The sequence below is a fragment of the Frankliniella occidentalis genome, unplaced genomic scaffold (assembly GCF_000697945.3).
Source record: "Frankliniella occidentalis isolate FOCC.00 unplaced genomic scaffold, Focc_3.1 Scaffold18, whole genome shotgun sequence".
Classification (NCBI taxonomy): Eukaryota; Metazoa; Arthropoda; class Insecta; order Thysanoptera; family Thripidae; genus Frankliniella; species Frankliniella occidentalis.
In genome coordinates this window covers 2,182,852-2,193,614 of record NW_026267148.1, presented here as the reverse complement: position 1 = coordinate 2,193,614, position 10,763 = coordinate 2,182,852, and the positions used below count along the sequence as shown (strand labels likewise).

At 45.1% G+C, this 10,763-nt stretch overlaps 3 protein-coding genes across 3 annotated transcripts in view; 2 read left to right on the top strand and 1 right to left on the bottom strand.

Annotated features, from left to right (window-relative positions):
* Nucleotides 1-10,763, top strand: part of LOC113216794 (hairy/enhancer-of-split related with YRPW motif protein) — a gene marked incomplete at both ends in the record, with an annotated part of 17,898 nt that overhangs the window by 1,996 nt on the left and 5,139 nt on the right. The gene's annotated exons all lie outside the window — the stretch shown is intronic.
* LOC113207536 (neurofilament heavy polypeptide) lies at nt 15-4,124 on the bottom strand. Its single transcript, XM_026424148.2, has 9 exons — nt 3,905-4,124; nt 2,871-3,036; nt 2,617-2,787; nt 2,158-2,492; nt 1,897-2,081; nt 1,639-1,808; nt 1,381-1,548; nt 670-1,296; nt 15-534 (listed from the first exon to the last, which is right to left on the bottom strand). The coding sequence occupies exons 2-9, from the start codon at nt 3,028-3,030 to the stop codon at nt 158-160; spliced, it is 2,193 nt and encodes a 730-aa protein (XP_026279933.1). The 5' UTR covers nt 3,031-3,036; nt 3,905-4,124; the 3' UTR covers nt 15-157.
* Nucleotides 4,232-7,153, top strand: LOC113207537 (2-oxoisovalerate dehydrogenase subunit alpha, mitochondrial). Its single transcript, XM_026424150.2, has 9 exons — nt 4,232-4,638; nt 4,922-5,107; nt 5,204-5,399; nt 5,512-5,673; nt 5,756-5,900; nt 5,988-6,191; nt 6,279-6,450; nt 6,574-6,668; nt 6,741-7,153. Exons 1-9 carry the CDS (start codon nt 4,561-4,563, stop codon nt 6,814-6,816), a joined length of 1,314 nt encoding a protein of 437 aa, XP_026279935.1. The 5' UTR covers nt 4,232-4,560; the 3' UTR covers nt 6,817-7,153.

Here is a 10,763-nt window from a genome sequence, read left to right as displayed (position 1 = left end):
ATAATAATAAAAATTGAACAACCAAAGCATTAAATTGTAGTAAGGGAGTTAGCATCTATTTAACTCTCCATCACACCATTCAAATCACTTCCAAGGTAAAACTATCAAGATTGATGCTTAGATAAAATATAATGTTCTTCAGTCCATGAAATTGTCTCTAGGCCTTTTTAGGGGGCGATGGGGTTGTGGACTTTTTAGGAGCCCCTCGGTTGGGACTTGCGTCTGATGAAGGTGATTTTGCTTCTGAAGCAGTTGTGCTCTCAGTGGATGCGGCGGAGGTAGCTGTTTCAGCAGGTGCCTGAACCTTCTGCTCAGATGGAGCAGCAGCACTGTCAGCAGGTGCGGCTGCAGGTGTTGCCGGTGGGGCAACGGCTGGCACAACAGGTGAGGTGGTTGCTGGTGTAGTCTCATTTGTTGCTGATGTTGTTGACGCAGGAGCATCAGCAGCCTCAGCTGACTTAGCCTCTACCTCCTCCTTGGTTGCTTCATTGCTTTCTTTCTTTTCTGTATCAGCTGGTGATGAGGACCGAACATCTAAATTGATGAAAAAGAAATAATAATGCATCAGAAACAGAAAAATTGACAGAGTTCAGAGGGAAAGACTGTCACAAAAGGCACTACAGAGGAAGTACACAGACAGAAGATGTCAATAGGAACACAGATACTCACTCCTCTTGGTTGCACGGTTCTGAGGGGCAGCTACTTCAGGCTCAGCAGATTCGGCATTGCCTAATCCCCTTCTTCCTCTTGCTGGGGGCTTACGTCCAGCAGGGGGGGCCGAGGCTGTGGCAGCTTGAGCAGCGATGGCTGCCTGTGCGGCGGCCTTAGCTTCAGCAGCAGCTTTCTTGGCGGAGGCCGCTGTGCGTGCAGTCGTCTTGGGTGCTTTGGTCTCAACAACAGGCACCGGGCTCTCTGCTTTCCTCTTGGCAGGTGTCTTTGAAGCTGGAGTAGATTCCTTGGCCTTCTCCCGCTCTGAGGCGCGCTCTGCTCTTGTTTGCGCAGTCTGCTTTTCTATTTTCTCTGGTTTATCTTCCTTATCCTTCCTGGGTGTTTTTCCGACTGAGACCGATCTGGCCTTCCTCCCACCAAATCTAGGTGGAGCACCCTTGCCTGGTGTCATTCTTGGTTGAAATCTTTTGGGACTTGCCACCGGCTTTTTCTTTTCAACCTTAGGCTTTTCCTCTTTCTTGACAGGTGTTTGTGACCTGCGGGCCCTCTTTGGGCTGCCTGAAGCTCTCTTACCTTGACTTTTTCTCTTCTTTAGCTGGGCTTCATCTTTAAAAAGAGACAGGTCCACTAAAAGAAAAAGAAAAATTAAACATTGTTAATCTTACAGTAGTTACATACAAATTAGTATGAAAGATGCATTTTAAGACTTACATCCATCAGGGTGTTCTTCAGTTAGTTCAGGTTTTTCAGAAACACCCTTTTCTACATCTAATGCTCTTTTCAAGATATTTTCTGTTCTCAAAGTTTCATCAGTAGACAAATTGAATTTACTTTTGTCAACACGTTTCAGACTCAAGCTAGTCAGAATACAATCAAAATCTGGGAAAAGAAATATTAGATTAACAAACAAATATTTAAGTAAACATTAAAACTGCTTTAACTAAAACTAAGTAACATCAAAAAATATACCTGTTGAATCATAGAAATCAGGAGAATAAACAGTTCCATCATCAGACTTCTCACCCTCCACCTGAGAAAGCCATCGAATTTTAATTTTGTGGCTGGATTTGTAAACATTCTGCATTGCTTGACACACATAGAAGCTTCCCTCAGAATTCCGCACAGCTAAAAACTCATTTCTGTAAAAGAAAAACATACAGAGTTCAGTCTCACTTAGGCTTACAACCTATTCAGGATAAAAACAAGAAGCAAAGAAAAACTACATACTTGTAAAAGATAACCAACTTCTCCTTATCAGTATCTTTCTCTTTCTCTTTTACAACAGGAGGCTTGGCAGGAGTTTTAACCTTTGTAGGAAATAAATCGGGCATAGGACTCTGATATGGTTGAACTGGAACTCGAGTTCGTTTTGAGCCTTTAGAGTCAGCATCCTCTGATGAAGGCGTTGATGGCTAAATCAAAAATTTAAATAGAAGTAACTCACTGCTTGTTAAAAGAAAACAGGTTGATAATGAGGAGGTAACTTACAGGAGCAGTCTCTCTCTTGCGTTTTATACGTGAAGCAGTTCCAGCCTTTTCTTTATCTTTCTCTTGTTTGTCTGTTTTCTCCGCACCTCGCTTGGGGGTTGTTGGAGATGCTGTAGTCGGCTTTTCTTTGTCATCACTTGGAGTTGAGTTTGCTTTGGTGGGAGTTGCCTGTTTGTCAGAGGCCACTGGTGTGATACTCCCTACAGCTGGTGGTGGTGCTGATCCAGCTGTAGCTGTTGGACCTGGCGTTGTAGTAGGAGCAGGACTTTTGGGGGTAGTGTTATTTGCTGATGCTGGAGGTGTGTTATTGGCTGGTTGAGTCTTTTCAGGTGTAGCTGAGTAACAAAACATAACATAGATTAAAACAACAGAAACACACAAATCGTAAGTACCTCAGTACAGTTCATTACTTAGTACGATAAGAAATAATGAAAGCAGGGCATTATGTCCACATTTTACCTTTGAGTGGTGAGGCTGTAATCTGAGTCACATTGTTAACCGGCAGGGTAGTGGCAGTGGTTGACGTGATATGATTCGAATCATCAGATTTCTTATCATTCACCAAAGGCGATCCTGATTTAGCAGCCTCTACACCATTTGGAGTTGATTTTGGGCTGGCATTAGAAGATACTGATGACAAAAGGAAAAGATAATGAATAAAGAGGGGCAGTAAGCAAAATACAAAGCAAACCATGAAAAGTAGTGTCTCTTGCCTGCATCTTTGGGTTTCTCTGGTGTTTTGTCATTGACTAAGGTTATTGACAAATTAGGAGAACCAGAGTGATTTTTAAGGGGACTTGTGGCAGTGGGTGTAGGTGCTTGGCCACCAGCAGCAGGTGCAGATAACACAGGTTTCACAGCAGGGGCACTCATGGTTTACTGTAAAAAAAATCAAAACAGAACAGAACGTTTGAGTTTTACAGAAAAATGTACAAATGTAAGTTAAGAAAAACAACAACATTTAAATTATAATAACTTGACATTATTGTGTATCAATTCCAAAAATTAGCAACAAGAAATTAGATTGCAGAAGACTGAGAGCAAGACTAAAACACCTGAAGGGGTACAATATACACCGGCACAAACTTAATTGCATTATTTTAGTGTTAATGAAAAAGTTAAGATAACTAATTATCACTAATGGATCAAAAACAGAAGTGGTTTACAATGCTGGGCAAGGTTAATGGCATCAAAATAGTAGGACCAAAACAAACAAATACGAATATGTAAGGATATTTGAATACGTAAATGCACGGCTTTCAAAATGCATCGCAGAAAATCTAGAGCGTCGTAGATGACGGATACACTGTTACATTCGGCACATAATTACTTGCCGTAAGAGAGCGTCGATACAACATAACCAATCTGAGGGGCCTGTAGGTTAGCGAACACAACAATAACTTCTTTCCTTCAAAAAGTAGAACTAAAATACCAAATGAGGCACCGTTTTAAGTTAAATTTCAAATACAATCCTCGAGCCGAGCAAAAATGCATGAGGTACGCGAAAATATCAATCTGCCGCCTGGCATCCTACAGGCAATAGTTCTATACGGGCTGGCTTCGGCTCTGTGGCCAAACAAACGCTATAATATCCAGACCAAAACATATCTCCTTACAGATCCTCTGGTCATGGTCCTGACCAGATTAGTATCATAGAGAAATTAAACATACGTTTAGAAATATATACGGGACGCCCAGTTCATCATTGTAACCGTGTTTGATATAGAAGAAGATACACATACAGTACCTGGTCCTTTCCTACTGTGTCCGGTACAGAAACTCTGGAGATGATTTTGGAACTTTATCGTGGAAAGTACAGCACAGGAACGCTCCGCACTAATTTCGCAACATACACCAAAATTATTTGGTCGGCTTGAGCACACTTCTAAGTCTATAAACCTGCTAGATCCTTAAAGAAAGGTGAAAATTCCGCCATAATTTCTGATAATGTCACAAAATTTTGTCCTTTTGAGGAACTCAGATGGCGTCCAAAAGCCCCCAAGATCCTTTGCGCCTTGTTTGCGCGGACGAACAAAAGAGCGGGCAGGCGCGTGGCTTTCGTACGGCTCGGCGGGAACTTTCAAAATGTCGTCTGAACCGAAGCAGAGTGGTGGTCCATCGTTGAAGTAATTTTGATTTTCCCTGCGTCAAACTTTTATAACCCCTCCTCTCCCAAACTAAGGAGTTTAATGGAAATATTTTGAACTGGAGTTTTGTTTGTAACGTATCGAGCCCCGCCGTTAGTCTGTTTGCGTAAAGCTCAAACTGATTACGGAATGAGTCTTTACGTCACTGTCACGGTCACGATTGTTTTTGCATATTTTTTGGAGTAGTCCAAGAAGAAGTGCTACCGGATCAAGGTTCGCAGGTGTCCACTAGCGTGAACATCTCTCCTGTCTCACAATGTCATTGCGCCACATATCTTCTGCATTTTCAAGGAGGATAAATTATGCTGGAGCGTGTTGTCTACCCAAGAAATTTGTAAGTCCTCCCATGTCGCCAGGTTATGCGAACAGAAATCAGACTACAGGTGACATGGTCAATCGTTCATTAACATTTTTAAATTGCACTTTTAAACCAATTTTAGGCGTTTTGCCGCCTGCAACTTTCTCGCTAAGACAATTTTTTGAAATGGTAAAATGGTTGTTCATTCATAGGTTTTTGTGTTGTATCACGAAACCAGAATTTTGTGGTGGAAATGTAGCAGTAAATTGTTTCTGATTTTTTAATTTTCATAGATTTGTTTGTGCTTTTTACTCTTTAGGCTCGGCAATATGGTCAACCAGCTGCCATTGGACGATATGATGAGGAAAGTGCCAAATTCCCAGGCGCGAGGGCAAATTATACTAACTCTTTGGAGTTAGTACACCCAGAGTCAAGAGAACCTTTTGCTGTATACAGGGTCATGGATCGTGACGGCCAAGTTTTGAATGCAGAGGAAGAACCGAAGGTAAGATGTGTGTGCATTCACTGTTATTATGTCTGTTGTTGTTGATGTGTGTCTTCCCAAACAATTATTATAAATGTTTCTATTTACCGATTGCAGCTTGATCAAGGATTTGTCCAAAAGATGTATAAAGATATGACTATGTTAAACACAATGGATCGTATTTTGTATGAGTCTCAAAGACAAGGCCGCATATCATTCTACATGACCAACTATGGTGAAGAAGGGACTCATATTGGAAGTGCTGCTGCATTGAAACCAGATGACCTAGTCTATGGACAGTATCGAGAAGCAGGTTTGTAGGATTTTTTTCATATTTTCTCCCTTTCTTGTGCATTAGTGCAGTTAATATATCTGATTTATCTATGGTAGTACTTATTAAATATTATACTATTCTTGACTCTCAGGTGTCCTCCTATGGCGAGGATTTACCTTAGAAGAGTTTATGAATCAATGTTATGGTAATTGTGAAGATGAGGGGAAAGGAAGGCAGATGCCGGTCCACTATGGTTCTAAGAAACTTAATTTTGTCACAATTTCATCTCCTCTCTCTACTCAAATGCCTCAAGGTGAGCAGAACAGTACTTAAATTAAAAAATGTTTGTCATTATTTTCCAATTTTCAATCTAATCAAGTATGTGATCTTCTTAGCTGTTGGATCAGCCTATGCAATGAAACGATCTGGAAGTGGTAATTGTGTTATTGTGTACTTTGGTGATGGGGCTGCCAGTGAAGGTGATGCCCATGTAGCTTTTAACTTTGCTGCAACTCTGGAGTGTCCAGTAGTTTTCTTCTGGTATGAAATTTGATTAGTCTCTTTCTGTACAAATCTAATACACCTTTAGTTTAATTGACATTGTTTTATTCGTTTATGTATTTTCAGCCGGAACAATGGATTTGCAATTTCCACTCCAACTCACGAGCAGTATAGAGGAGATGCTGTAGCAGGACGTGGCCCTGCATTTGGCATAACTGCTGTTCGTGTAGATGGCAATGATGTGTTTGCTGTCTACAATGCCACTAAAGCTGCTTGCAATTTAGCTATTCAAGAAAACAAACCAGTTATCATTGAAGCTATGACCTACAGGTAACGTAAAATAGCCACAGAGTTTAGTTATCTATCTTAACGTAAAGTTTTCAAAAGCCAAATTATTGTATATGGTATTTGTTTCAGGGTGGGTCATCACAGCACATCTGATGATAGCTCTGCATATCGCTCTATGGAGGAAGTTAACTTGTGGGACTCAACTGATCAGCCCATTGCTCGCCTTCGCAAATACATGGAACAGAAAGGATGGTGGAATGAATCGCAGGAAAATGAATGGAAAGAAAGTACACGTAAACAGGTACTGTTTGTTTCAGAATTCCAATATTACCACAAAGTTAATGATTTGTTAGCTTGTCATAAGTAGAAGGCATTCAAAAATCTGTAATAATTTCCTATCTGATCCTCATTTTTTAAATTATAGGTTCTGAAGGCCTTCGCAGAAGCTGAGAAACGTCCCAAGCCCAACTGGAAAGAAATGTTTCATGATGTCTACCAAGATATGCCATCTCACCTAAGGTAGCTACTTACAAATTAATTTGTATATTGGATATTTGTTTCTTGGTAAAATAGAACATTTTCATTTTTCAGATCCCAGATGAAAGAAATGGAAGATCATGTTGCAAAGTACAAGGACCATTACCCTCTATCTTCTTACAAGTCATAAAACAATTTTAAGTATCAAACAATCTCACCGTTCCACTACTTAAAAGTGATACCCTGCACTTTAGACTGTCACATTAATTGTATTCCCAAAAATATTTCTTTTCAAACAACAAAGACTGGATTTATACCTCCTTATACCTCCAAAGTACAAAATATTGCCACTTTACTTTTTAAGAACGTGAACAAAAAACTATTGTTAGCATAAATTGTTAGTGTAATTATATTGATTAATTCTACTGTATCAAATGTAAAATTTGCTCAAATTTTTATTGAAGAGTCTGAGTTTGTTATTTTATTACTTGTTGTGAATGTTATCATAAATGTTGATTCTAAGTTAATTAGTCAATTAATGATGCACTTTCCCTGATCCATTGTCGGCTTTCATGCTTCTTATCTGAAAATGAGAGTGCACGAATTTGGGCACGATCAAACCAAACTTTCTCCAACAGAATTTTTTACCTGGTAAATCAACTGACCAATTGATACAGTGCTTCGGGTGCCGCTCGATAGCGGTAATGTGGTACGATGTAAGCATGATAGTAGGATCTACTATCATGTATCATATGAGAGAAACACAGGGAGCTTCTAGTCCCCACTCTACGAAAAATGTTTGAGCTTTTCTGGGCCCAACATCGAATTAAAAAAAAACTATTGCAAGGGCTGTCCCCGAAACTCATGTCATTGTCCTTCTACTGTATTTTTGTAGAGAGTGAGGAAGAAACAACCTGCTAGTCGGTCGTATTTTATCGCACCGTGCTCCACCATGCACCCTCTCCCACCCCGCCTCCCTCACCCAGTACTGGCGCCGCGTTGTAAAAACGCAACCCCTTCCGCGCCACTTACCCGCCTCCCCCTCCCTTTCCTCCCCCATCACGCTCGTCTTTCCCGGCCCCACCCCCGCGGATCGCAGTCGCGTGGGAACCGCGAATACAACCTACTCTCAGATTGGGGGAGGGGGAGAGGGCTTCCCCCGACAACTTGCGAGCGAGGGGATTGGAGGGGGGGGGGGGCGATTGCACACGGTGGTGAGAGGAGATGGACCCTACCCAAAGCGACTTCCGCGTTATCCTGTAGAGAGAATGTCTTATTTGACGCTCTTGAGTAGCATCTCGGTAGTTTAAGTATCGCAGTGGCAGTTGTAGATCGGGGAGCTTCTGAACAAGACGGCTGATGGGTTGACCAAGCTGCAATGTAGGTACACAGCACAATTTTGGCCGCTTGCCTGCCGGACCTGCCAGGTGGCTGACTCACGACGCCAACTTTCGTAGTTATACTGTACCGCATGCACGCGCGCGCGGGGGTTGCCTACTCGCACGGGGCCACAAGCAGCCTTAGGCAGCGAAGATAGGCAAGCCCGCCCGCGCCCGTGCATGCGGTACAGTATAAATACGAAAGTGCGCGGTGTGAGTCAGCCACCCGGTATGTAGCCTGAGGATCCGCTCATTCCTTACGTCAGTTGGGACGTCTAGAATTGTGCGTTGCGAGCGGTTGCGGGTTCATCTGGCTCTGGGAACGAGAACCTCCCCACAACCACTTTAACTGAGAACGATCGCGCCGTGCTCGAGAGCGACTAAAACCAGTAGTTGAGAAATAACGCCAGCGTTGTGTAGCGTGGGCCACTTCAATCACTCACACATGAAATTAATTTTCGGCAGGCCACAAGTCGGACTAGCGAGGGTGCGGGAATCGGTCACGAGGGAATCGGGGACACGCAATTTGGTAGGGTGTTGGTGGTGGTAGCGGTGGTGGTGAGGGAGGGATGTGAGATTGTGAGATATGCACCCAAGATTCTTGGGCTGGCATGAGGGATTTCAATACTTCTCTAGCCCCAGCTACCAGCTGTTCGGACGTGCGCGCCCGTACGCCGAACCGGAAAACAGCAGGTGATTTGTGATCGTGACCGATCGTGACCAGGAAGTGAAAGCAACGCGGGGAGTGTGGCACTGGCCGGGGTGCGAAAAATGTGTCATATTGTTGGCCGTTCGCCGAGACCGCTTTCGTGACCCAGGCGGCAGGTGAGAGATGAGGTGTAAGAGCTTAGAGGGCGGCAAAAAAAAAAACAAAAAACGAAGGTTTAAAAAGTTAGGGGGGAGGGGGTGCTCGGATCAAAGTGCCACTTGCAAAACTAAAATTTTTGACACCTCTCTTGACTTGATTGGACATCGGGAAAAGGTCGCACCACGCGGCCAAAGTTTAACACAGAACTCTTATGGGAAAATGCCCCAAAAAGGTGATTTTTGCCAAAATCGGCTGACTGTTGCAAAAATTTCGAATTCTGTTTTCCAAAAATGGAATCTACACGTTAAAACACACTCAGTGATGTGCCACACTTGATGTTTAACTCACAGGTCCGTGGCCAAATGCGGCTGTAACTAAGCGAAATTTTCCAAAATTAAAAAGAGCTAAAAAAGCTAATAGGTTGGCACCTTACAGTAGTTGGACTTTGAGTGGAATACCAAGTGTGGTACATCACTGGTTGTGTTTTGACGCGTAGATTCCATTTTTGGAAACATAGTTCAAAATTTTTGCAATACGAAGCCTATTTTGGAAAAAAATCACTTTTTGGGGCATTTTCCCATAAGAGTTCTGTGTTAAACTTTGAACGTGTGGTGCGACCTTTTCTCGATGTCCAATCAAGTCAAGAGGGGTGTCAAAAATTTTAGTTTTGCAAGTGGCACTTTGATCCGAGCACCCCCCCTAACTTTTTGAACCTTCGTTTTTTTTTGCCGCCCTCTAGTAAGAGCTCCTCGCATCACCTCATCGTGCCGGGGCCTGATGAGGTCGCCTGATGGGTCACGTGATCGGCCTCGGCGATCAGCCGAAAATGGCACATTTTTCGCATTATGGCACTGGCCGAAGGGCCTCTAAAATCCGTCTGAGCTAGCGAGCATACTGGAAAATATTTCACTCTCAAGTAGAGCCCTATTTTAACGGGATCCTTGGGTCGCTATCGTCGCTCAATCGAGGGACGTGGGTATGGTCGCATTGAGCAAACGGTGGCGGGCATTCCCCTGCATCCAGCGGCCTTGCCGACGACCTTGTGGAGCGTGTGGCGCGGGGTGCGCCCTTGAGGACGGCGCCGTCGTCTCGCCCCTGCCACCTGTTAGTAGTGCCCCGGGTCACGTCCGTCCTGGTGCGTGGCGGGGCGTGGCGGGGCGTGGCGGGGCGCCGGCCTGACGTCCGGGTCGCGGTGCGGGGCGCGTGCCCGGGCGCACGCATCTCTGCGAGGCGCAGCCGGCGAGCACGCGGCGCACGCCCGTAGCGTCGTCCTCGTGTACCTGCGAGCGCCGCGCCGTGCACCCCGACCCTCCTCTCCCCCTTACCCCTACGGACAAGAGAGAGAGAGAAAGAGAGCGAAGGAGACACAGCACAAGTCGAGCCGTCTCTCCCTCTCTTTCTCCATCGCTGGCACAAATTCTGCTCACAAGCAAGAGAGAGAAACGTGCCGTCTCTCTCGCACGATGCCAGCCCCGTTGCCACCCCTTCGACGCTCCGCCCCTGACGACCAAAGCGTCGAGCCTTTCCCACGGTCGCGGCCCCTACCCCTGCCGCTGCCCGGACCCGGCCCGCGGGCCGCCTAGTACACTCCGCGCCAGAAGGGCGGTGACCGCTTCCCCCGCCCGCCGCGTTCAAGAAGTGACCAAGTCTGTGTGTTATCTCGTGCTAGGACCGTACCGGCGAGGAGGTCATAACCGACGGAAAGGTGACGTCGGGAGAGGGGGGAGGGGGTGTCATCGGCGCGCTGTTTGGTGGCCGTCGAGCGTGGGAGTGCTGGGAACTTTTGGCCCGCTGCTGCCATAACTGTGCGGCGCGGGAGCTGTGTCCGAAGAACCGCACCCTCGCCGTTCAGGGAAGGGGTGGCCGCGGCAACCTTTCGAACGCAGCCACGACGCTGGTGGTGGTGGTGGGAGGGAGAAGGGAGAGACGGGGTGCCAAGCAGAGGGATAC